The sequence below is a fragment of the Phoxinus phoxinus genome (genome assembly GCF_949152265.1).
Source record: "Phoxinus phoxinus genome assembly, chromosome: 24".
Classification (NCBI taxonomy): domain Eukaryota; kingdom Metazoa; phylum Chordata; class Actinopteri; order Cypriniformes; family Leuciscidae; genus Phoxinus; species Phoxinus phoxinus.
In genome coordinates, this window is record NC_136899.1 from 5,552,867 (window position 1) to 5,579,790 (window position 26,924).

At 37.7% G+C, this 26,924-nt stretch overlaps 2 protein-coding genes and 1 long non-coding RNA gene across 9 annotated transcripts; 1 reads left to right on the plus strand and 2 right to left on the minus strand.

The window, feature by feature from the left end:
* On the minus strand, positions 1-7,080 carry neurod6a (neuronal differentiation 6a). Of its 4 annotated transcripts, none has more exons than XM_079601422.1 (3): positions 6,894-6,997; positions 3,023-3,303; positions 1-2,727 (listed from the first exon to the last, which is right to left on the minus strand). In XM_079601422.1, exon 3 carries the CDS (start codon positions 2,715-2,717, stop codon positions 1,734-1,736), a length of 984 nt encoding a protein of 327 aa, XP_079457548.1. In that variant the 5' UTR covers positions 2,718-2,727; positions 3,023-3,303; positions 6,894-6,997; the 3' UTR covers positions 1-1,733. The 4 variants fall into 4 exon arrangements, with proteins under 4 accessions (XP_079457548.1, XP_079457546.1, XP_079457545.1 ...); XM_079601420.1 differs by having other exon boundaries at positions 6,735-6,951; XM_079601419.1 differs by having other exon boundaries at positions 315-2,727; positions 3,126-3,303; positions 6,735-7,080.
* On the plus strand, positions 6,862-26,567 carry itprid1 (ITPR interacting domain containing 1). 4 transcript variants are annotated; one of them, XM_079601409.1, is made up of 19 exons: positions 11,898-11,990; positions 12,079-12,123; positions 12,211-12,294; positions 13,690-13,884; positions 14,144-14,192; positions 14,391-14,428; positions 15,155-15,211; positions 18,378-18,426; positions 19,344-19,418; positions 19,505-19,707; positions 20,620-21,086; positions 21,163-21,223; positions 21,681-21,805; positions 22,601-23,524; positions 25,167-25,294; positions 25,381-25,492; positions 25,712-25,993; positions 26,072-26,123; positions 26,305-26,567. In XM_079601409.1, exons 4-18 carry the CDS (start codon positions 13,767-13,769, stop codon positions 26,117-26,119), a joined length of 2,736 nt encoding a protein of 911 aa, XP_079457535.1. In that variant the 5' UTR covers positions 11,898-11,990; positions 12,079-12,123; positions 12,211-12,294; positions 13,690-13,766; the 3' UTR covers positions 26,120-26,123; positions 26,305-26,567. The 4 variants fall into 4 exon arrangements, with proteins under 4 accessions (XP_079457533.1, XP_079457535.1, XP_079457534.1 ...); XM_079601407.1 differs by lacking the exons at positions 11,898-11,990; positions 12,079-12,123; positions 12,211-12,294 and adding exons at positions 6,862-7,142; positions 9,489-9,709 and having other exon boundaries at positions 13,742-13,884; XM_079601408.1 differs by having other exon boundaries at positions 11,898-12,294.
* Positions 19,717-26,707, minus strand: LOC306992482. Its single transcript, XR_013796298.1, has 3 exons — positions 26,574-26,707; positions 25,798-25,950; positions 19,717-20,718 (listed from the first exon to the last, which is right to left on the minus strand). It is a non-coding gene; the product is annotated as an uncharacterized lncRNA (long non-coding RNA).
* Positions 26,708-26,924: the final 217 nt, after the last annotated feature.

The window sequence follows — 26,924 nt, forward strand, 5'->3', positions numbered from 1 at the left end:
GATTTTGGCAGGTAGGCTATAGGCCTAATCATAAATTAAATTCCTTTGTCCTCTGCTTTTCACAGACATTTTATGACCTCCTAGGCCTATATATTTTTGTACTTTAAATTTGTAGCTACTTAAATAACATAATAGTATCTTTGGAAATGTTTAAAGCGTTGTTTATTTTTGTTCATTATGGTTTATTGCTAAAACGAAATGCGACATAGATTGTAGCCTTTATTTTCTTGCGACACACCGAGGTTTAGATATCTATTCGATTTTTAAAAATGATAGGATATGCATTTATTTTTTTATTATTTGCATTTTATTTTAGCTAGCCACTGTGGTGGTCTATTCACTCAACAGTGTTTTCAACATAAAACTGTATTTAATTAAACTTTATTTTACTGTACAAAACAGCTTGACAGTGTACAAAGACCATGTTTCAGTTCATTCAGTCACTTTCACACAAAATAATAAAAATAAAAATCCCGTTTGGTGAGAAAAGTCCAAATGCACGAATCCACCACTGACGTCCATGACATTGCATGAATGACAAATATATTAAGGCAGGTTTTCCTGTGACATGAGTTCACTAGAAAGCACAGAGACATTTCAATTAGAGATTTTACATGCTTCAAATTTGCTTACAGTGATTGCTCCGAGATTGTAGGCTACGCAACATCACCAATTTATCGACGACTCTGCATTATAAATACAGAATTGCCCAAACAATCTGTTGCATAATTACATCATCGTGTATTGTTAGTTTCCTTTAACATCCTTCTGAAAATTATGCGTAGACAAATGCGATTTATTTGAAATATTTGGAAATTAAGATGCTCAAAATCAATTGTCCACATTTATAAAGTTAAATTACACAAATTGAAATCAATGAAACAAACAAATTAATAACATAGCATAATTATTTCATTTTTCAGAATTACATCCATATATATTTTTAAATAGCCTATATCATCATCTTCAATTGATTCAATAATTGCCCCTTACTGGTGATCTTAGCGTATAAAGAATAATAATAGGCAATGGTTTCAAATGATTAAATTTATTTACCGACATATAAACATGTGCCCTGTGTAAAACATCACGAAATTTTCGCAAGTAATAACGAAAGTTTTATTCAAAGGAAATAAATAAAATTTATGTGGTTTGTTTTTTATGTTACTTTCCATAAACGAATAAACACATTTATGTATTACAAAATGATGAGATATTTAGTCTATTAACACTATAATATTTTTAACTTTGTGTGAATAGACAAAAGTATGTGTATAAATAAAGGGCCAGATCGAGAATTATATATTGCATAGCACCCTTAGCAATTATTGCTCTCATATTTTACTGAATGTTCATCGCAAATATTTGAATGAACGTAGCCTATAATAAAAATTATGCCTTTCGGGGCAAGAGACCTTAGTGACAGATTTTTAGAGTAATACTCATACAGGCCATTCAATTAAAATGCACACAAACGTGAAACTTAAATATCATCAGCGTAAAACACATTATTGTTAGTGGATTGTTTTCCCATCAGACCACACATTTCGTCGAACAGTTAAAAAACAACAATTCATTTAGCAACACTGTAAGCACATCTTTCATTTAATTAAAAATGATAAATAATAAAACATCCGATTGTCCCAAATCAGAGATGGACTTTATAAATAATACATGTCCGATTGAAAGTCCTTCATTTTCGGTCTTTTTCACTTACATTTGACTTTCTGTCATTAATTATGAAAAGTGTTTAATTCGTCTTGCACGGGGTAAAACTGGCCACGGAGATGAACGTCATAGGGGAAATGAAGATCTGACGCGCCTCTCGCGCTCTGGCTGATGGAGGAGCGCGGCGGGACCGCGCAATAGCGCGTGCCGTAGTGGCAGCTCTTGCCATACTCGAACGGCTCTTCTTGCTTGAGGGAAAAGATCCCGTTAAAGTTAATAGGGGGGCTTACAGGACCGTCGAATTGAGGGCTTCCGCATTCCGGCGAGACGCTTTCGTAGAAAGTCTCATAGGAATTGCAGTAATTGAACGGCCTGAAGGGTTTGACGGGATCTACGGAGGGTCCAGAGGGTGCCACCACACCCGGACTGTGGTAGGTCCCGTACACAGACTCGTACTGTGACCTACCAGAGAAAGACGGCTCGCTGCTGATCTGATCCGGGATGAAGTTCCTGGCGTTCAGCTGCAGACATCCCGCCACTAAGTTGGTGGTGGGTTGCGAGAGCCCTTTACACAGGGTCTGAACGAAGGTCAAGAGGTCAGGCCTCTTCCCAGTGCTCAGGATCTCGGAAAGCGCCCAGATGTAGTTCTTGGCCAGCCGCAGGGTTTCGATTTTCGACAGTTTCTGGGTTTTGGAGTAGCAGGGCACCACCTTGCGGAGGCTGTCCAGGGCGTTGTTCAGGCCGTGCATTCGGTTCCTCTCCCTGGTGTTGGCCTCTGCGCGCCTCATCTTGACCCGGTCCACCCTAGCTTTGGTCATTTTCTTTTTCCGAGGCCCTCTCCTCCGAGGCAGACCGTTCACGTCCTGTCCGTCCTCCCTTTCGTCCTCGTCTTTCTCCGAATCCTCGTCCTCCATAGCGTGGGAGAGCGTCTCCTCCTTTTTAAACGGCTCTTGTTTATTGACCTTCATTTCACCCACGCAGTCCCGTGGGAAGTTTGCCCCGAATTGGGTGTCCATTATGACAGGATCCTCAAACGGAAGAGTCAGCATTGTGCTCTTACTGGGGATGATGAGAAGATAATAGATCTTCTGAATCAATCAGCAGCCATTAAAAAACAACAGCCTAAACATTACTCAATAAATACAATGGTGCACTAACCTAACAAATTATTATTATTATCACGTTTGACAGAATTCCATGAGTGATACATAAACACTGCAACAAACAATGCATTCATGTGTGATATTGCATGAGATGTCATATATTCGATATAAGCCGTTCAAATCTGGTTAAAATGGAAGACATAGTCGTACAGCACGGATGTCAATCCTTACCCTCGAACTGTCGTGCTTACCTGGAATATGATGGTGTTAGATGTCAGTTTTCATATTTCCTATTTTGAACTTTTTTTTCCGCGTGGTGTTTTAGCAGGTGAACAGCTCGTGCGTTTTTCTCACCTCCCCACTGCTCTCCTTGTCTCGCGCTAAGAGAAATGACACTGATGCCAACTGCCAGAGCTGGTACCCATGCCATCTGCCGCTGACGTCACGTGGCACGGGTTGGTCACGTGACCGGCTCCCGGGGGACCTGTATTCCTCCCCTGATCATCTGGCGTGTGCCTCGAGCTGCGTACCACTGCAAAACCACAAAGCAGCCTCAAACAAGGACCGACCACCAGCATCCACCATTACAATCTGATGCCATGCTGGGATACGGTCAGGGAATGGCATTTCTTAGTCTTTGCTGTTATAGATTTTCATGCAAACACGCCTATGACTGGTCTAAATCTAAATAGAGACAAAAATGGTTTGTGATTTATATCAGGTTTATTCTGTAAACATGGAAAAGGAATGGTGGTGAATGACAGCAAGAACTGGATGATTGATGGCTCTTGTTTGCTTGGTCAGTCTCTTCAAGGGCGTTTGCTAAATTACTGATCCCACTGTCTATCATCCTCGCACAGGCCATTTTCTGCACTGACGTTCACTTGAATAAAGTGAAAACATCATGCTTTGACCAAGTAAATCAAATTAAGCTGAGATCACTGTCTGACAGTGAATAAATATAGCCAGTCAACAGGGATTCTGAGATTTTAAACAGCTTTTTTCGTTCTTATTTCTTCTACATGTGAACGTAAATCTTGTTTTTTTTTTTGTTTACACTCTCTCTATCTCACACGCACACACACTCACACCATCCCTCCCCACCTCCCTCACACACAAACACAGACATCCACATTCACACCACTCAGCATGCGAATGAATCTAACGAAAACAGGTCCAGGTCACGTTTCACTCCATGAAGTTATACTGAGCATAAAGAAAATGTTGCTTATTTTAGGGAGCATTATTTTGACATTATTATTCGGATTGTGACATTGTGATGCTTCCCCCTCAAATTATGCAGTGTATCCGGATGTTTTTTTTTCTTTTTGGTCATTCTCATTATTGTAATATGGTTATTTATACCATAATTTGTATTGCAGTACATGTCATATTTTTATTTAAATTAGTATAAATTAAGTGCCATACAACAAATATTCATACATATGTTACATAATATATGTCTCTTATGCATTCAATGATCAAATACAGTGAAATATTATTACAATTTAAAATTTATATTTGAGATTTTTTATATATTTTAAAATGGCATTTATTCCTGTGACGCAAAGCTGTATTTTCAGCATCATTACTCCAGTCTTCAGTGTCACATGATCCTTCAGAAATCAGTATAATATGCTGATTTGAATGTTGAGAACAGTTGTACTGCTTAATATTTTTGTGGAAACGGCTAATTTTTTTCAGAATTCTTGGATGAATATAAAGTTCAAAAGAACAGCATTTATTTGAAATAATAAATTATAAAATTATAAATATATGTACACCATTCAGATAAATACACAGTTAAATAAATTAATATTATAATTTTCTATAGTTATTTTCGGTAATGAGAATGATTTTTTGCATTATATGATAACTGAAGGAAAAATATGCTTAATTGTTATGAAAATAATGTATAATAATTTCCATTTCCATAATAATGGATGAATAATAATTTACATCCTTTAAAATATAATTTCTTATTTTTATGTTTTGGTTCATCATGTGACCTAAACATGTTCTTGACGAGTTTATTGCCAGATTCAGCGATACACATTCACACACAGACTTTGGGCCTGGCCATCTCTGGCATCTGGCTGTTTCTTGTAGCATTTATTGTCCAGAGCGTTGGCTCCTCCCACATTAAGTCCTGACACTCATGCATTCCATTATCAGTGAAAGCTCCTGCTGCTATTGAACCCGTGCCTGGCCTACTCGCGCTCTCCCTCACTCATTCACATGCACACACACATTTATAATTCAAATCAGAAGCTCTTTAAAAAAAGCCCCCATGAGCATTTATCCCTCTCAGATGGACAACACAAAAAGCATAGCACCTCATAAATGACACACAACACATTTCTGCTCCTGTGTAAGATTAATTGGCTCTTTAAACACTTCAACCAGAATTTGACAGATTTCACTGGTCCTGTTAACAGCAAGCCACCTATCAGACACAACCCCAGAGTGTTAGTCATGAGGGATCTTAGTGAAATAGAGGCTGCTGTGTCTTTCGTTGGGATGGCCAGGTTGATCTGCACTTATCAGCACAACAAAAACATAATGAACACAGCATACAGATGCAGCTTGCTGACAGCGATGGCTCAGTCACGCATGATTGGCGGGTACCCTTGGATGTTGTTGTTTAGAAACGCGCGCACACACACTCACACGCACACACACACACACACACACACACACACACACACACACACACACACACACACACACACACACACACACACACACAGTCCCTTCTGTCCCCCTCCAAAAATGCCTCAGCTGTTTTCCAGCTTTCCAGTTCAACACACACACCAACATCTGATGAGTCAAACTTCCCCATTTCAGACTAATCACTTGACTGCACTAATTGCAAATGCAAATATGCAAATTCATATTAATTAATTACTCTGTTAATTAGTTCTCTGGTCTTTTTGGGCAATAAATCATTGTGCCGCAGAAAGAAAAGGGGACAGGCCCATCCCGCATAAAACATTTAGCATGCACACTCTGAGAAGGACTGGGGCGAAAGGACCTGTAACATTATAAAAGAGCAAAGACCAAACAACAACCACACAAAGGAATGGCTGGGCCAGACACACACTCCCCTGACAGACCTGCTTTATACCCTGCAGACTCACAGTCGAGGACTGGAACATTCGGCTGACAAGAGCTGTCTGCCAGTGATTTCATTAACACATTATCAGCTTTTAAGGACAGTGTGATGCCAGGAACAGGCAGCAAATGAAGGCATGGATGTTCACACGTCAAGTGGCATGCACACGAACACACACACACACACACACACACACACACACACACACACACACACACACACACACACACACACACACACACACACACACACACACACACACAGTATTAAGATCAGTAGCTCTGCTAAAGATGGTCTTTTGAGAGTTCTAAACGTCTGTTGATGGGCATACTCGAAGCTAATTTCGAGTACAAGGATTGGATATGGAAAGTATTTTAGATTCTAATCTAAAATAATCCCTCTGTTTATTTGATTTTTATTAGAAAGTAATTAAATATGTTAAAATATTTTAAAAATAATCAAACAGAGTTGACACACAAAGATTGACACAAAGATACCCGTGTGTAAGACGACAGCCAGTGTTAATGATTTGACAGTATGGCATATGCATAATTCATAATTCAGTTTTTAAAAATGAATAATAACATAAATTTTTCAGAGGAGAAGGACAGCTGCATGCAGAAGGAACTGTTGCTTAAAATTGCCTATTTTTGTGAATTATGCATAAATATTTCTATCAATTTCTATATAAAGAACTAGATAGGCTACATGTTATAAAACTGCCTACACTAAACAAATAGGGCATATCTTATAAACATATGATATATAGCCTATTTCAAATGTTTAATATATAAAATATAAAATAGGCAACATAAAACTCCATATTCCAAACCGTGTTTTTGGCTTACCTTGACTCACTATGGTAGGCTATTCATTATATTTTTAAACGGTCGGGACGGATTTTGCGGGAAGTGCATCGCCTGTGTGTTTCCGTCATGTCCGTAAATAAAGAAAAGGTTCCGGCCGGTGGAAGGTGTGCGGACATCGTATTTTGCAGGAGAAATCACCTGAAGCCACGTGTACACGCCTCAAACTGTGGCTGCATCTGAAATCACACACTTCCCTAGTAGGCGAAAAACAATGTGTGACAAAAGAAGTAACATAAGACCTATGTCCAAGTAGGCAAAAAGTACCCGGATATTTCTGAGGAGATTCTGAAGTGTGCAATGTGCATACGATGGACACTTTACTATCCCATGAGGCCACGGGAGAGGATTTATGAATGGCAGTGAAGCGACGTAGGCTAACTGAAGCTGGTAGGTCACATGATAATGACAGCTACACACATTCATGCATAGCCAACTTAGCTTACATTTTTTTCAAGCAGTCGTGAACTTATTCAAAATAAGTAGCCTACCTATGCGACTTCAGCCAGTCAGATTCATCAGCGCAGAACAGTGGAGCCAAAGCACTAACGTTATAACCCAAAACATATTCCTCCATAAGCAATTTGCAGTTTTATGTTTCGTTTGAAAATTACACTTAAAAAGATGTATATCTCTAACGTTAGACAGAATTTCTTTATCATCAAATAAATGGTTCAATAGCCATCCATTCTCCAAACCTCTGTAGATTCACAGGTCTAATCTAATAAAACATTGTTAATTTGTGTAATTTATATTTATTCGAATAAATGTATATCAAGATTCTTCACTGAAGAACTTCACTGGGGCATCAACAGTTCTAAAGTTCTCTTTTCTCATTAGAATTGCGGTTACATGCAACTGCATACAAGCCAAAACAAAATATGCCTTTGATGTAAAATATGAACTAGTGCCATGCTTGAAAACAAAGACTTGATTTCCCCCTGTGATCCGCATGAAGAAATGATCTGCTCAGTGCCGCTGATCCACACTGTTAAGTGATTTTAATTTCACTCTTGTACCTAGCCAATGCTATAGTCCAGGGACTAGTGGGAGGGAATGGGGGAAGTGTGTGTGTGTGTGTCAGTGGTGAGGATGCATCGTGCCAGAAATGTTGATGTGACTGTGATTTATGTCGGAATCGTGCCAAGTATGTCCATCAGGGTGAACCCTCTCCGAGCGTCACCCCGTCCACATCTCTGACTCAGTCTGAACACGATTGCTTAAATGGGATCTGGTGAGAAGGTAGATGTGGTATGAAGTGATTTGGCACGGGTGAAATCTTTGGCATGGGTTAAATGGGTCGTACCCTCTCTTTTGGCCCTGTGGAGGCACACATTGGACCGCCGTTGTCTTTTGCAGTCTCCTGCAGTCCCTTGCTGTTGTTGCCCAGTCCAGATTAGGTTCTCCTGGCACATCTCCTGGGCTTCTTCCTAAAACCGCCTGGCATCTTCTTGCGAAGCAACTCTGAATCTTGCGATGTTAGGGCCATATTTGGCTTCTCATGAGACCAGAATGTGTTTTTGTTCCACATTTAAAGGAAATAAAATATCTATTTTTGTGATCCGGTTGATGTAGAAAATAAAAATAGAATCTGGAAAGAGTATGTTTTTTTAAATGTCAATTTTTACTTAGAAATAAGCACCAAAATATTAGCTTGGTGATAAGTGTCTTTATACAAAAATGCTGGACACGTCCTAGATGTTTACTGGACTGTCTGCATTTTAGTTATTGTTACCTGAACGTTGCTGGAATGTTATGGAAATGTTATGCATTAGCATGGCCCCCAGCTGCTTTTTTGCATGTCATTTCATCATTTGCCATCAGTGTCCTCTTCAGGCTCGTCTGATCATCTGCCCTGATGCAACGAGAAGCACTATAACAAATGTGGTTTCGTCTTCACTCTTACCCAGAGAGAAAGCTTCCTAAATTCGTACATGCTTTCATGTACATTACTTTTTGAGTCTAATAAGACTCCAGCAGTGTATTAGAGATGTTAATGATCCGTGGCAGCAAGAGAAAGATGACAGAAACGGCTAAAAACGCTGTTTTCTTTTAGAACAGAGATTTTAAATGCTATTCTTTTTTTACTCCGCAAATCAGAAACAGACTGCGCGCTCATTAAAACGCGCGTTGGTATCTGCAAAAGACACACACACACTTAGAAGTGTGATTCCACTCAAGCACACACAATTTTATACTGATTTGTCCCATTTAGCGCAGCCCGTATATTGTTCCTCTAGTGCCAAACCCCATCTGGCTCTAGTCGTTTTTATTTTGATGTACCCAATTTAACCCCAGTTGGTACCAGTGCAAGAATCCTCATGCTGGAGCCGTTTTGGACCGCGTACTGGACGGTTCACCCTAAGGAACGGACCTAAACGTCCTTGGTTTCAGCAGGCAGCTGTCCCCACTTAGGCCCTAATTTAATCTCCACTCTCCGACCCTCTGAGGCTCCTGTGAATGTTCTGGAAAACCGAATCTGGCAACACGGACTCTCTCTCTCATTCAAACACACTCGCTCTCTGACGGGATCCAGTGCTGATGTTTATTATGAAGATATCTGGTATTTTTGATATCACACACACCCCTCTCTCTCTAATGTTATGATATGTATATCTTTCGTTTGCGTTTTTCATAAACGGTGATAAAACGACACGACCAATATTACAACGCTATTGTCATCGTTCTGCGTCTGTTGTTGCCTCCTCTGAAATGTTGTCCTGCTCTTGTTTTTAGGCAATCTGAAGGCCCCATCTGGTCAGCCTGGTGGGGTTTGGATTAGTCATGGTCTGGACCCTGTGACCAACCGACAGCCTCTCGAGGGTCTGCGTAACCCACCCACAGACCGCCTGTAACAAACTCCGTCCAAGACCAGCACAAGCACACACTGTCACATTCAGCCACCACCAATCTACAGAGATCAACACGTGACGGATGGAGTTCACACATAAAAAGCTGTAAGTTATTGTTAAGAATATGACATTTCCATCCAACAATATTCAATATTCCCTCTGAATGCATACTCTAGGTGCTTTTCAATTAAGTCAGAAAAATCCCTATCCGAAAGCTGCCTAGTGTACAAAGCCAAAGGCACAGTTTTACATGACATCCCATCTTTAGACACCTTTTTAAAATCAGTATAAATGTATCCTTCGCTGATTATGATATCCCACAATTAAAAACTATTGATTATTAATTTCTCAATTTCTTATCGACACATTCAGACACAATTTTATTAATTTAATTTATATTACATCTATTTAGATGGATTAATTTATTTATTTATCAAAACCATTTTCATTTTCAAATGCATTTAACATTGATATTAATTTAATTTGCATTAAGTTTATGACATTTACAAAGGATTGTTCATGTTATGACTGTTCTAGTGAGCAATAAGCACTAAATATGTGTTTGGTTATTTCTAAAGCTCACTTGAATTTGTTTTAAATCATTAGAAATTAGATTTGTTTTTTTTAAAGGATGTCTAAGACTTTCCTTAGGATTGCCTTCATGCTAAACATTGTCGTGGCATGTACAGTCTCTTTGAAATGTATACCGGTATATAAAATATTCTTTGTTCTAAAGCTTTCTTCTAACAATAACACTCCACATTCATTTCTTGATGTGGAAGCCACAGTAATTGTAACAGATGTTGAATGATTAAATTAGCAGTTGCAGGCTGCTCAAATATTCATGTTGCGTTGCGAACGTGTACCATTACGCAGAAAACCCATCGACTACTACTTGATTATTCTAGGCTTTTGTTTCCTTCACATAAGGCACAAATCTCTAGAAGATATATTCTAGGTGAACATGTCTTCTGTGTTCTGCGTCACTGCGTGGGCATTAAAGCGCCAATGCAGCCATTTTAAACATTTCCCAGCACTGAACCGCCGCATTTTATTCCGCTCTGAGATTCATGAAAGTTTAAGACACAGGCTCTAAGTGATGTCATGGGAAGCATCCCACTATGAAGGGAAAGAGGGGAACTGCTCTTGTGCCCTGGAGCGGGACACTTCACACCCGTCTGCTCCAGATGTGCTCAGCGCCTGCCCCTGTCAGGATGTGTCAAATCCCACTCAGAAAGTGCAACGTCTGCATGGAAAGTCACTCAAGGACTTGTGGAAACAAGATTGAAATTCTTAAACGTAAAGTAAGACAAATAAAAATAAGAGTATACGACTTTTATGAGAAATATTAAGAACTTGTTTAACAGATCAGATACAGTGAACCCAGAAACTATTTAGACACCTAAGGCACATGCTAAAACTAAGGAATGTAGCATCAGATATAAAATATAAATGTACACACACACACACACACACACTGAACTGAACTGAACACACACACACACACACTGAACTGAACTGAACACACACACACAAAGTCTTGTGACACTTTAACCAACGTTATTGGGACATGTTCATATTTAATATTTTTAACTAAATATGTTCTGGTAACATTAAATAGGTGAAACAGTAAACAATACTTGTTTATGTGAAACTTTCAGACGTTATCATTTATATTATAACGTCTAAAAGTGATTGGTTTCTTTGACAAAACATTCAAATAAACAGTGTTCTGTCACATTCATAATGCAGCCCAATCTGTGCCAGTCACCTACCTAGTTGTTTGTGAATAGTTTACTGGTCCATAGTGTGCACAGAATATTAATTCACACAGTGAAATGATCTAGTTTCCACCTTTTATCCTGGGGAAAAAACTGCCGCACATTTTTATAGCTTAATTATGAGCGGTGGCATTCATTATTGAGAATGGAGGGATCGTTTTCCTATTTCTGAACTTTAGTGACATCTAGTGATTCACAAACAGAACTGCAGTCAAGTCAAGTTGGTATAGCCAACATTTAATAAAATGGAAAGTCTGAAGGCCGGGCAACGCTCAATAATACACAACGCTAATAAAATACACATAAATACAAAATATAATAACAAGAATAATAAATATCATAGGCTATAGTGAAATTCGCGCATTTTAAGTATGACTATGTGTCTAAATGTTTACATGCACACAACATTGGCTAAAAAACAATAAACAGAACGTACAATTTAGAAATTTGCACTTTAAATTCTAGCCTAACCTTTAAAATATATATTTATAAATAATCACTCTTATAGCCTATATGGATTGTTTTGTATGCAAACTCCTCCTCACACATTTACAGGTGAGGTGTCAGCTACTGTGGAATTGCATAAACTTCCTTTAAACGAACAGGTTAGGCAACAAATATCATGTTTCTGCATGCCAAGCTCAATTCCTCTGTCAGTTTTACATGTGTGAATATTCATCTGGATTATTAAAGCAGAGCTCGACGACCCCGCGTTCACACATTGGCTTTGTGCTTCTGGTTGGTTTTCCTTGCACTTTATTTGCATACGCGTTCTGCTTTTTCCTCTTGGTGTGGACCAAATTAGAACCATGTTTCTGTTTTTAGCTCGGGTTGATATAGTGATAAGAAACATTAAAGCAGGCGAGCTGTTGCAGCTGCTCAGTTTGGATCTCCTCCGTTAAAGCGCAGGTGAGTGTGTGTGCGGTGTGTGTGTCATTCTGCGGTGGATCGCATCTTTATATTTTGCTAACTTAATAGTCTTTGCTGATCATATGATTGTTTAAAAATCGATAGTAGTTCCAACATATGAACTAATTTTCACTTTTCGTGGTTTCACGAAATCGTGTTTGTGTTTATTTATTAGAGTAGGATTACATTTTTGTTAAGAACAACATGGAGTGCGCTGTTTTCATTAGGCTATAGCATGCGTTATATAAAAAGCAAGGTTGTTATGTTTTGTGTGGGAAGAATTTATTCAACGTTTTGCTTGCGTAGCTTTCTGTTTGACTTTTGACAGCATATTTATGATTATAGCCTATTGGGTGCCCAGTCCTGTTCCTCGAGATCAACCTTCCATTAAATGTCATCTCCAACCATAATCAAACACCTGAACCAGCTAAATACGATCTTCAGGAACAGCATTGGGCATCGGGCTAGTATTTTATTTTGTATATAACATAAATTATTAATATTAATGTCTATATAATCTGTCTATCAAGCTTTTTTTTTTTTTTTTTTTAAACCATCTTTACACAAAGTTTGGGTTAAACAATTACGTTTTTATTATACATAATGTTACCATTTAGTAAATATTAAATAAGACTCTTGTATTATTTTGATTTTACCCCCGGTATCACAGACAAGGCTTAAGCCTAGACTAAAATGCATGTTTGAGCTGTTTTAACTGAAATAACTTACACTGACATATCTTAAAATATATCAGTGCCATTGTTTTGTCTCAAGAATCAAGATGCACACCAGTAATATTTATTATAATGCATGTTTATAAAAGCTACTTGTCCTAATTGAACTAAGGCCTAATCCTGGATTAATTTAAGCCCTGTCTGTGAAACCAAGCCTTAGTGTTTTAGTGCACATTTTGCAATGTTAGTTCCGGCACATTATAGGCCCAACAACAAGGGAGCTTCAAATGATAAATATCCTTTTGCTTAACAGATACTGAAAAAACTGATAATTTATTCACCTCAAACAAAACTGAATCATATAGTCACAAGTCTTCTGTCTTCAAATATATGTGATGGTTTCAGGGATTCTCATTAGCTATACGTAAACCTGCAACCTTGTTAGATCAAATTACAAGTTTGATATGTTTTGATTGCGCAATGGCCTCGTGGATTAGGAATGTTTTGCAGTGCACAGAAACGAACAGGTGTTTTTTGGAAAGTACTTTTTGTTTGTGTTGTGTTTAGCCTTTTAGACCAGTTGCACCATATATATATACTGTGTATATATAAGGTAATTTAAATAATGTAGCATGAATGAATAATATGAATATAGATATAAAACCAAACACCTTTTTTCCCTGACTCTCATCTTGGAGTTAAATGTATTTGTTTCTTTTAGTGTTTGCCCAGAGAAGATGAGCTCATAATGAGGTGTCTGCTCACTACCGTAGTTGTTTTTTGAATGGAGTGGACCTCATGACCACAGCGATGTCCACCAGTAAATCTGCAGCCAGAAGAGCTATTCTACAGACCTCACGGGTTAGATGGAGGAAGGATCAATGCGAGATTGTTCCGATTATCAGTTCTGACACAAGTACGTACCCGAGATGTTTGCTTGTTAGATGTTGTGCTACTAAATGGAGGTTCATGCAGTTAGCAGCAAATGGCAACTTGTTGTTGAAATCGCATTTCCATGGATCATTCAAGCATCTTCACAGAAAATGCAAAGCAGTGCAGTGAACGCCCATGTAACCCTGGAGCTCTGTAATTCAGTGGATCACCCAGAACTCAGAGATACTTTTTTTTCCTGTTTCTGGAGCAAGGTGAATGTTTCTCCTCTTTGTCTTGAACAGGGAAGTGTGATGAAGACAGCGTAGAGCGCTGGCTCACGACAATCTCAGAGTAAGAGCCCAATCTCACAAGTGTTTATTTCTCCTTCATTGTGGCTTTATTTTTGGGATAAATCCTCTCTCAAAGGGTTTCAGCTGTGCCATTGTGCTGTCTGTTATTGTCATTTTAATTTCTTCCCACATTATATATTTTTAAAGCGTTTCCTTCTAGTGATGTGGTTACTAATATAGCTCGACTTCCTTGTTTAAGGGACGGTACGAGACCAGAGGTTGTCCTGGAGACGGCAGGTAAGATTACATATTGTATATGATTGTATATTACATATTATACATATTGTATATTATATATACATATATATTAGGGCTGTTAAATGATAAATCGCGATTAATCGCATCCAAAATAAAAGTTTGTGTTTACATAATAAATGTGTGTGTACTGTGTATAATTATTTTATATATTTAAATACATACACATGCTTGTATATATTTAAGAAATATTTGCATGTATATATATATAGATTTATATATAATTTATATTATATATAAATTATACATATTTTATATATAAATAAAAAAAATTATTGAATATATACATGAACGTGTGTGTATTTATATATACAAAATAATTCTACACAGTACACACACATTTATTATCTAAACTCAAACTTTTATTTTGGATGCGATTAATCACGATTAATCATTAAACACACACACAGTATTTGATTTTCTGAGATTGCCATTGTGTTATGTAGTTATTTTACATTATTATATGAATATACTTATTATAATATATTTAAAAATAATAACAAGAGTATAATCTATAATACAATTATTATATTGTTTATTTATTTTTATTGCATTATTAATATTATTAAAAAAACAAGGAACTCCCGCACACTATCAATACTTGCAAATGAGTGTCAAAAAATGCCTGATGAAGGTCGTGAGGCCGAAACGTGTAATTAAAGTATTTCTGTAAATACTTTATCGTAAAACACATTGCTTTGCTTTCAGTGAAGGCTATAAGGAGAAATGAGAGCGGAGAAGACGATCTGGCACTGGGAGTGGAAGGTAAGCATTCCCTGTTTTGTATTGCTCGGATCAGTTAAACTAAATACTCGACTGACACGAGACATATGCGCGATATGAATGAGTGACACTGTTTGACATCAATGTTTGAGTTACTCTTTATAAAAATGTGGAGCACACAGTGCCATATAGGTTTGTGCGTCTGTGTCTTGGAATACATTGAACTATTCAGAAGGCCTGTGCTAACCCTGGATTTTAAACATGGCAAACCTTTCCATACTTTCAAACACAAACACTGGCAAAGAGTGAGACAATCCAGTGCCTGCTGTCTTCTGCTTCAGGAAACTTCACCTGCTACTGCATTGTTTCCAGTTACACAGAAAAGATAAGGAGATGAGAAAGACGTGATCTTTACTTTAACATGATTTACGGAAGTACGACATGTTCGTGGATCAACCTCCATATAGGTCTGGGAGACTGGGAATCAACGATCAACGAATCCCATCAGATTTTAGAGTTAGCTTTTAGGGGCCTAAAAAATATTCTTATCAAGTTCCCTTGATTTTCAAAGTTGGTTATGGTTATAGATACACTGCAAATAAGATTCTTAGATCAAGATAGTAATACAGGAAAGATAACCTGTCAACTTGCTATTCTGATACTATACTTTCACAAATTCAAGTAATTCATCTTAGTGCAGCTTTCCTATATTTTTTATTTTCAATAGACAATAAATACACCAGGTGAGTTAGATGTATCCAGTTTAAGTTTAAATAAGCCTATATGAAAACTGTATTTCGTAATTCAGTCCTAGTCTCTCTTTTCCCAGCATGCACTGGGGCATGAATAGTCAAGGTTGCATTGTTTGACTGTTTGCTATTTTCATTGATGCAGTTTGTTAATTTTGTTACATTTAGCAACATGATGTCATTTGACAATCAGGACTAATGTGTTTTTAATGTCTCATGAGTGTTCATGTGACGGGTATTTATATTCATATTAATATTAAACAATTTAAAAACAAATAAATGGATCAGTTTGCATAGAACTCCTTTTAAGTTGAAACAACTTAACTGTTAAGTAATCTACATATTAATTATTATAATTGTTTCATATTACATCACAGCAACTTGACATTAAGTTTAGTCAAGACATTTAGATTAAAGCTGCAGTCTGTAACTTTTTTGGGTTAAAGATTATCCCAAATAATTTTTTGAGCAAGTACATAACCAGCCAGTGTTCAAAACAATCTGCTTGCCTTGAATCTATTCTAAACAGTAAGCTTGTAATAATGTTTTTAATTCCAGTGGTACTGGTGGATTTCCTTGGGAAATTCGAGCATGTCTTTGCGTCATTACGTCACATCTGTACACATGAAGAAGAGTCTCGGCTAGTCGGCTATATTGCGTGTGAGGATGTTGGAGGTGGAGATTTATAGCCTTTTCTCACAGCACTTGATATTATTAAACTTATCAATTTGATGGCGGATCCAGAAAGGTTCAAACGACAATCACCAATGACAACTGGAGATTCACCCGATGTAAAATGCAAACGTCTTCCGACTTCGGAGTGGCTACAGAAAAAAAGAGACTGCAACGGCCCAAGCGAAAACAAGGATAAATATCGGAAGGGCATTAAATGTAGTCACGCAATGCTGATGTTGTTAACATTAACAATTTGAGAACAAAATGCTCATTTGCACGGTTTGACATGATATGATAAGCGATCGTTAGATTTAATCAGCGCGATTTACTGCAATGATTTTCCCCCTTAGTTGGTCAGAACAAAAGTGGATGTTACTTGTTCAAATGACATTTTCCGGTGAAAATTCTTATGTTGGTCATACTTACAAAAAGTAGAATCTGTGATTCCGAATGACAGTATCCACACCAGCGCGGTGACTGACAGCCGCACATTCTCCTCAAAACATTGGATTCATCCGCACTGTAAAGTTGATAATTCCACGAATAACTGCAATTGCAGATTTCGAACAGAGATGGCGACAAAGAGGAAAAACTACGGACTGCAGCTTTAAGTAGATGAATTCTACTTAAAAAAAAAGCCATGCATTAGTGCCTTTATTTTATAAGCGCTATACAAACATTGATGTTAATGCAAGTACATATCCTACTGTACGCTAAGCCTTCCCATGCATGTTCCTCGTGTCCTCTAGGCACACACAATGAGGTGTTAGCAAGAGGTTAACCTTGAGCTGACCTTTCACTTTAGACACCAGAGACTGTTACAGAAATCTCTTTGATGAAGTCTGAAGTTAAGCTCTGACATGTTCTGACATACTGTAAATCGCAGATAAGATTCTAGAGGTATTTTTCCCCAGTACTGAGAAATACTTTTCCACAGAGAAGTTTAGAATCTTTGTCCACTCACATGGAAATATATCTTTAGCCCAAATAGGACAAAATCTATTCAGACATTTACATTCTTGCTTGACTTTCTCATGCAGCAATTTAAGAATAAATGCAGAATCCTATAAATAGTCAAATACAGTAGGATACAGTGACTGAAAATATAAGACACATTAGCATGCAATAAACTGCAATCCCAAAAGCATTTGTTTGCTTGCCAGACATTCCTCATATCTGTTAACATTTCTGAATGTTCATATTCACGTCGACCACCTATAATTGTTTTCTTTCCGCTCGGTGTGCTGTCTCTCTTCAGTGTTCTGTCTTTCTTCTTAGAGTGATGTTTTCTGTCCTGGGTTCTGTCTTCCTTTTCAGGGAGTGTCTTGACTCTTGTCTGTTGTTGTTTGTCTCTCTTTTTTTTCTCTAGGAAAAGTTGGTTGCCTCTTACGAATTCTATGAATTATGTTCAGTCATTTGTGCTGTCAGACACTCCCCTTCTAGTGAATGAGGTGCTTTGGTTTCGTAACACAGTTTCAATGAAAGGTACAGGACGGAATGGACTGTTTCTCTTCGGAATCAGCAGAGAATAAACAAAGATGCTGGTTTAGGAAAATAAGTTGGGCAGTTTGGATCCGGGTCTTCTTTTAAGAAGACATCGGTGTGCCCTTGACAACATGCTGAAGTCTTCTGTCCAGTTGTTTATGAGAAGACAGGAACATCAAAACAACAATGAAGAATATTGACCTAATATAGTTACTGAACAGCAGTCTGATCGGGTTTAATTGAAAACGCAGATGTTTTCCTTCTTTAAATGAGCTCTTTTTCTCCTGTGTTTGATGCAGCATCTTTATATGGCAAACGCTCTCTCAGGAATGTACAAGATGTTTTGAGGTAAGAACACATTTAATATTCACTGTTTTATTGAGCACTTTCCATTTGTAACTTGAATAACTTTGACTTTTGACAACTTGGATCTAGCCGATATGATAAGCTTATAATTATTTTCATGTTATGGGCGAGGTAAAAATGGTACACTATTTTGTTTAAATAAATCAAAGCTAAATACAATTGTTTTCACACAATTTTACAGTATGAAAAATGGATATTCATTTTGGGATTTGCTAAAGATTACATTTAACAGTATTATTCAATTATTCATGTTTTATTCACTTTAAGTGAGTGTTAAATAACAGCAAAGGTAATAAATCTAAACATAAAAATAGAATAAATGCATAATTTTAAATATCCAATATGGTACTGATATAATGTGTATTCCTAGTTATTGATACGTTTTGTCTTATCAATTAAAATAAATAAATATTCAAATTAATAAAGAATTTAGAACTCTTCTTATTTTGTAACAGCACTGTCATCTATCCACTGTTCATTTGCTGTATATAGATATATACATCGGTGTTACACCAATGTGTGGGAAATTGCCTGAAGGGGTACATTTGTTTTATGAATTTGTACTATGTACATGTGTTTATATATTCTATATATCAAAGAAAGTACTTTTTTAAGTGTGTATATGTGCGTGATGTAGGCTTGTTCAGGCACCTGCCAGAAACCTTAGTCATATTTCCCATGCAAATGCTGATTTGTTGACATGCCACCACATGGGCTGCTGGGCTGGTTTGCATGAGGTGGAATGTCACTGATGGGGCAATGAGGCAGGAGAAGAACGATTCCAACCGGAAATGGGTGAGACTGAGGAAAGCATGAAGAAGGATTTGGATGTGTAGGAAGGGCTGGTCAGCAGTGTTTGGTTTCTTTACCTGATGTTTGCTGATGTCATCCACTCACAGGTCATCTCTAGATTCTCCTGGTCTGTCCAGGTGGAACAGTTTTGCATCGACTGTCTCGATACCATCTGATGTCAGGTCAGAACTCCTCAACCTTCCTCCCCACATCATTCACTTTAAGACGTTGGTTAATAATTTTCATACTAATGTTTTTTTTTTTGTAGTGTAATGGACGTGTTGAACGTACTAAAGGATGACCCTGAAGAATTGTTGCTAGATTTGGGGTTTGGCACTGAGGAGCCTGACATCACTGGGAGAATCCCGACCCGATTCCTCAATTACGAGTCCAGCGCTCGTGGCATTAGCTATCAACTCTTTCTGGAAGCTCAGCAGAACCGAATGGATGTTGAAAATGCGGATGTCAGCAGTAAGCAAGTTTCCTCAAGTTCACACAAAAATAGAATAATGAGTTATTTACTCAACCTCATATTGTTCCCAGCCCATATGACTTACTTTCTTCCATGGAATTTCTGAATAATATCCAGGCCATTTATTGTGTATAATGAAAGTAAATGAAGATTGAGCTCCATAAGAAAAAAAAAAAGAAGCATCACAAAAGTAGCTACAGTATATGACTTGTTTTCGCTATATATTCAAAGTCTTCTGACGTCATACATTAGTTTTGTTTGAGAAACAAACATTAAAAGACTTGGAATATAGTGCATATAAGCTGGACCACTTTTTAAATTATGCTTTTATGGTGCTTTTTCATACTTTTTGAAGATTGAAATCTCCAGTTCTAATTAATTGTAAAATTTAGCCAAATATTGGCAAAAATGTCAATTAAAATGTCTCTTTTTGTGTTCCATAGAAGAAATAAAGTCTTACATATATTTTGGGGCTTAATTAACCTTTTAAATATCTGTTCTTCATATCCACACTCCCAAAAATAAAGGTTGAAGAAGAACCTTTAACGTCCATGGAAACGTTTCAATGCACAAATTGTTCTTTTTTACTGTAAAAGGGTTTTTAGTATTAGGAAATGTTCTACAAAGAAAACAAATGGTTATTTTATGAACTGATCACTGAAAGGTTCTTTGGGAAACCAAAATGGTTCTTCTTTGGCCTAACTGCAAAACCCCCCTTTGAAACCTTTATTTTTAAAAGTTCATAGGTATTTAGGAGGTTGAAAGTGGTTTAAATATAATTTGTGAAACGGCAAAACTAAAAGTGACAGTCATTTCCTGTGTAGCTGCAATATGTTGAAAGTCTGATAAGCAGAGTTTTATGCAAGTCAAGAATCTTGAAGCTCTCCATCTCTCTTCCTCTCGGCGTTCAGATAGGTTCAGACAGCTCGAGGTTCTTCAACAGGTCACGACGACGTTCTCCTCTCTGGTTGGTGCTCAGGATACGGACACATCTACAGCTTCCCAGATGTCTGCAGAGGCCCGGGAGAGGAGAAAACGCATGGCCATGATTCTGCGTAGAGCCTCCAAAAAGAGCCTCAGCCAAGCCCAAACGTCACAGAACCAGGACACCATCCCTTCCGTGACCTCCTCAGCCCCATCCGGCCCAGAATCCACTGGCACACCAAAAGCAGATAAAAGGAACCCTTCAAAACGCACAAGGATGTCGGACAATAATCTCTTCCCTCTAAAAGAGGAGCAGAGTTTTAATTCGGAGGCAGCTGAGCCGGTTCTAAACAGCCCGACAGCAAGTGGAACATCAGATCTTCAGAAACTCAACTTTGTCCCTTCAACTGAGGGAATTCTAGAACGACCTATTGAATCTTTCGACCTGGAAGAGGTATGAAGTCTGCAGTGATATCCTCTGTATGTACTTCCACATTGTTCCTTTTCTAATGTTGATGACTGTTTTCCAGATCCAGAGTTTTGATGAAGGAAGCATTCCTGGGAGCTGCAATGGCCCAGTGGATCCTGGAGGTGAATGTTATTTTTATTTTATTTTTTTAAAGCCCTAAAACCGCATAGTAACATGCTCACAACCACTTAGAACACCTTAGCAACCACATAGCCACCACCCTGGAATTGTAGTGGTGAGTTTTGTACAGACTAACACCTGTACTACTTGCATACACAAACATAAACGTTCATTTGAGATGTTCCTTTTACTTCTTGAAAAGCGAAAGTTTTTATAGCCACTGTGGGTTCAAATAATTTACATGGAACTATTTCCATTTCTGATATTAGGCAAATGACTCATGAGATTGCTCAGTCATTTTCATGTGTGAAGTAGGCTATATGCTGTACAGTTGATGTAATGTTCACCTCAGTTCTGTGGAAAAATGGCCTTGTTTGTTTAGTCTGATCAAGAGGCTTTAGTGTCCGTCTGAACGCTTGTGATATGTGGCACATGCTAATGGCTCTTGGTTCCCTGTAGGTGAACGAATCGGGTCTTACGTGTTGAGAACAAACAGTTGTCAGTCTGACAGCAGTGGCTTCCTAGAGGAGCCCTTCATACCTGCGCTGTCCCAGCAGAACAACCCTGGACCAGAGCTCATGAAGGTGAGACATGTTTCAGCTCGCTCTTTCTTTACATACTGCTGAGGGTTCAAGCATCTGTATCAATGGTGGTGCCATCGAGTAGTTTTTATCTGCCATTATGTTGCCCTCCACCAAGGAAAGCAAGCCAATATGTTTATTTACTACTCTGTTCAAAGATTACATGAACATATGAACTTGTGAAATTACTGTAGTTACTGTATTTTTTTTTTTTTTTTTAAATCAGCCTTGGTAAGCGTATAAGAGACTTCTTTTAAAACTTTTAAATGGCAGTGTAATTAAATTTCGTATTGCTAGTGGTGAATACATTATTTGCAGCAGCTTTGCCCAGTAAAGGTAGATGTAACTAATGTGTGGAAGTAATTTTTATTGGTCACATTGATCTATAAATGCAATATATATATATATATATATATACTACTATTACTATTATATTCTTTGAGGTACCTTGGTAAATTCCCTGGTAAATTGAATATGATAATCACTCCTTGGTACTTTACTTTTTTTATAAGGGATGACATCCATATTTCAAAAAGGTCACAATTTACTGTATCATGAGCAGCCTACCAATATTGTCTGAAACCATGCTGAGTTTTAGACTATCTGACAACAGAGCGTTTATGAAACATGTTTGGAAACAATATCTGTAGCTGTTGTAGTCATTATTTTTGCTGTTACATTTGGTGTTGCTACTAAAGCAGGAATCACAAATTGGCCCTTTAAGGATTTTTTACCTCATGCTTGGGTGTGTTTATGAATATTTGTTTGATTTCCTGTGCTCTTTCTGCTTTTTTGCAGATGCTAAATGCAATATCACAAGATAGCACAGAAGGTCAACAGAAGAGATCGGAACAGCGAGAGGCGGAGGATCCCTCCACATATGAACAGAACTCTGAAATGCAGTCGAACCAAAAACACTCGCCTACGACACACTCTGGAAAAACTGCAGACTCTGGAAATATATTTGACTCCGAGTCGGGAGAATTAAAGAAAATTATGACTGAAAAACAATACTCTTTGTCATCAGATATTAGTAAAGTTAGCAATAATGATGTTTACACTCTAGCATACTTTGTTCAAATGGATCCTGTTGGTTATCAGCCTGAAATTCGTAGCATACTGCAAGGATCAGAAAGTCCAGGCCGACACGTTTATAGGGAAGGCATGTCCCTGTTTGAGGAACTGAAATCTGCTGAGACAAACTCCCGCTTGTGTCCTACTGATCTGAGGACAGATGTTATGGAAAATGAGGTGGACAGCTTTACAAATCCTCTCGAAGTAGGCGAGCGAGATCCGGATATCCTGATGCAGGAATATCCGGCCTCTACCCAGAGTAAAACTGTGACCTCTGATGATGCTTCTGGACACAATTCCCCCACTGCGCTTAAACTCAGGAGAGAATCTTTCTCCAGGAGGTCCCGGTCCGACGTGGTCACGGATAATGACTCGGGAACGGAGCAGACACCCACAACACACACGCCGTTCACATCTGTGGACACATCCACTCCTCACTTGTGGAACTCTGTGGAATATTCTGGCGATCTTGGAGGTTTGCGCACGCGGTCGATATCTCTGGACACGGGACTGTCGTATGAGGAGGAGGATCACAAATTGCAGGGAGCATTGTGGGCAGGGACACAGCGATGTTTCCATTGCGGGTCTCAAATCAACTATGACAACAGCTGGGCAAAACCTCAACCTGAGCTGTCCTCCAGTCTGCCTGTAAGTAGAAGTTGCTCTACAAATAATCATTATCCTACACTATGACTGACAGGTTCGAGGAAAATTCCCATTATGCTGTATATTAGGAATTCTCAATATATAGGTAACATATTGATTATTGGTTGATATATATATTTTTTAAATTATCGTATCAATATTGGTAAGTATTAAATATTGAATTGTTCAAGCTCATTTTCCCTATTTTTATCATTGAACACTGGCTTGAATTTATATTTAAAAACACTTATAATAACACTGCTAAGTGGAATCTTTAGCAACAAGAATATACAGTTTTCATACTGTACATTAAAAGGTGTGATGCCTAAATTAAATTGTAGCATTTATAACTGTTTAATTTATCTAGAGAAAATGTTATGAATAATATGCATTTTAATGATTATCCGCTATAACGTACTGTAAATCATTATTGTCTTTTCGTTATCGGCCAGAATCTTGTTCTTGGTGTGTCATTATGCATCAATGGCCTCACTCGTGAAAATCATTCTTTGTTCTTTAGAGATTGACTGAATTTTTTTAATAACCGATTTTATAATTCCAATTATGTGCATGTTTATGTGCCCGATAACCGATATGCAGAACCGATATTTCTTTACTGTTACACTTCTGTTTTTGACACAATGATTACAACACCACTGAACTGAGCAAATCGTTTTATTTTTAACAATTTTGTCAATATCACTCCCTCCTATTTAATAAATAAATAGAGCGATCTGAAAGAGTGCAAAAAAAATAATTCAAAAATAAAGTGCGCTGTTACTAAAGTGTCTTTTTCAAAATAAAAGCTTTGAGGTAAACGAACAGGTAAGCTAAATGAAGCACAAAAAGAATTCTAATCATTTCGTTCGCAATACATAGGCAGTTTACAAATATATTTCTGCAATATGTTGTCACACATAAATTTGTTGTGCTGTTTCATGAATGAGGCCCATTGTCTTTAAATGTGGTTCCACCAAGCTCATCCTGATTGATGTTGGAGGAGCTCCTCATGTGAAGTATAGAGTTCCATGGTTCTTTACCACTCTGAGTTTCCTCTGATTTTAAGAACAAATTAAGATTAAACATTTCTATTTTGGGAAAAAACTCTTCTACCCCTCAAACATCTGAGATTAAAAGCTTTGTGCTCTGCTTTTGTTTAATGAGGTTCATTTGAATTTGTATAGTTCATTTGCATGTGTAATGGAAAACAGTAGCGAACATTGACCACTTCAGAATCTTCACAGCATTTAAGTACACACACACGAAAACCCATTTTACGTACATCCTCGCTTACACTCATTTCATAAAATATATTTTCCTTTTTCATTTTAAGTTAAAGATTTTAAAGTTTTAGTAATTTTAGTAATTATTAATTTAATGAATTATTAATTAGCAATTATTTCTTGATTTTTTTCTTGATTTTAACTTTAATAACCCTGGTTGACCAGTTGGACTACCAGCTTATGGTACTAATGTCAACATGGTAGACCACCGTGATCACTTAACACTGGTTAAGATGTGCTGAACATGTTCTAACCCGCGTTCAGCAATAAACCAGCTGTTACGCTTCCTTTAAAGACCACATTTTTCCTGGTTATGGAATGCATCTCTTCCAGCAACAATATCCTTCTCTTTCACTTTCTAGTACTCTCTGGATGAGCTTGAAGACATGGTGAAATGTTTGAGGAAGTTCCGAACCGTTCTGACGGAAATTGAAACGAGGCTAGAAGAGGAACAAGCATCCGTGCTCGGATCTCTGTCAGACTCCCACAGGTGGACATTATGGATATCTCACTGATTTTATAGTGTTCCTCAATAGGATGTACTTTGCAGTGTTTAAAACTGATTTTGTGTTTTAGGGAGGAAGTGGAAGATGTTTTGAGGCTACGAGCAGCTGTCAAACAGGAAGCTGGGACGCTTGAAGAGCAGCTGTCCGATCTGGTGCATCACTATGATGGTAGCATCAAAATGGTATTTCATCTACTCATATACGCTAAATATATGGTTTATGGGAAATAAACTAGGACTTGGGGCAAAAATGCCACATAAATTGACAAAAATGTTCCAAATATTTCCATAGAGAGCAAAACTCTTTCACTTTGTTACCAACCAACATCCTTCAGCAGTGAAATGTATTGAATGGACAACGGAACAGCATTTGTTTTTATCCCTGTACTGTTATGCTTATAGAAGCTGAATCGGCTCATGGATGAACAGTCACAGCTGTGCACCCAACTGCGAATTACACCCTCTAATACACACCATTCAGAACCCACCTCGACCAGGAGTGTGGCTATTCAATGCTGCCTGCTGCCCGTGACGTCCAGTCCACAGAGATGTGTCCACCATCACTGCACCTGTCATGGGAATCAGGGAGCAGCATGTCGAGATCCACACCGGTTCCCTTGTCAAACCCAGTGGGAGGCCAACTGCAAACCAGACAGGCTGGATTTAGTTGCTTTTATTAAAAGTGTAAGAAATATCTCTTATACCCTTATCGGAAATAATTGGATCTTCTAGTGTTGTTAACTGTGCACTTTTATCTTTCAGCTGAAAAATTCATTACAACATTCAATCAACAATAACTCAATGGAATAAGAAGGTTTGCATTATTTTCAGTTCAGTTTCTGTTGACATTTTTCATGAGATATTGTTAATGTCTATATCTGATCAAATTTAACTAAAAGACAAAATATTTTATGGGATCTGAACCTAATTTGATTTTTTTTTTAATGTAGACAAAATATAAAATTGATAATTCTGGTCTTTCCTTTTTGTTGTAGTAATGCAGCCAATGCAGTGATGAAGACCTGAAGATCCTTATCAGTTTTTTGCAAGTCACTTTTAAAGTGAAGTGCTGACTCTTGAGTTCAGAACTAATAAAGAATCATGTATATAAATAATTATCGTGTGTCCAGATGAGTTTATATGTGCACACACATCTCTTATGTAGCACGAGCCTCCTCCCAGTAGCCCTACGCTCTCTTTCCATCTCCTTCCTTATCTCTTGACTGTAATAAACCACTTCACTTCATTGTGGTGCTGCACTGACCGTATAAGGAAACTGCTGCTGAAGAACCAGAGCTTCCTTTCTCCTCCAGTGGACGACACAATCCTGGTCTGACTGGACGATGATCTGATGGTTCCTGAGACGCTCTCCAAGAATTATGGACCAATCTCAGGAAACAGTGTAATTTGCTGCTGAAATTTTCAGTTGCCCTTTTAAAAAAATTTATCAATCAAGATAAAGTTTAAAAACGTTGGTGAACTCAAAATAAATCATATTTTCCCAATGGGGAATCATCATAGACATTGGCAGAGTCAGACCATATATTTAAAGTGCATTAATATTTATAATAGTGGTCTACAATATTCTACTTTCTCAGTATCCAGTTTAGTATTG

Coding starts and splice junctions, on each gene's coding strand:
- itprid1 (XM_079601407.1), top strand. CDS start 9,687: ATGGAGTTCACACATAAAAAGCT. Junction 21,224..21,680: donor TGGCCCAGTGGATCCTGGAG/GTGAATGTTATT, acceptor GGTTCCCTGTAG/GTGAACGAATCGGGTCTTAC. Junction 25,994..26,071: donor TAGTTGCTTTTATTAAAAGT/GTAAGAAATATC, acceptor TTTATCTTTCAG/CTGAAAAATTCATTACAACA.
- neurod6a (XM_079601422.1), bottom strand. CDS start 2,717: ATGCTGACTCTTCCGTTTGAGGATCCTGTCATAATGGACACCCAATTC.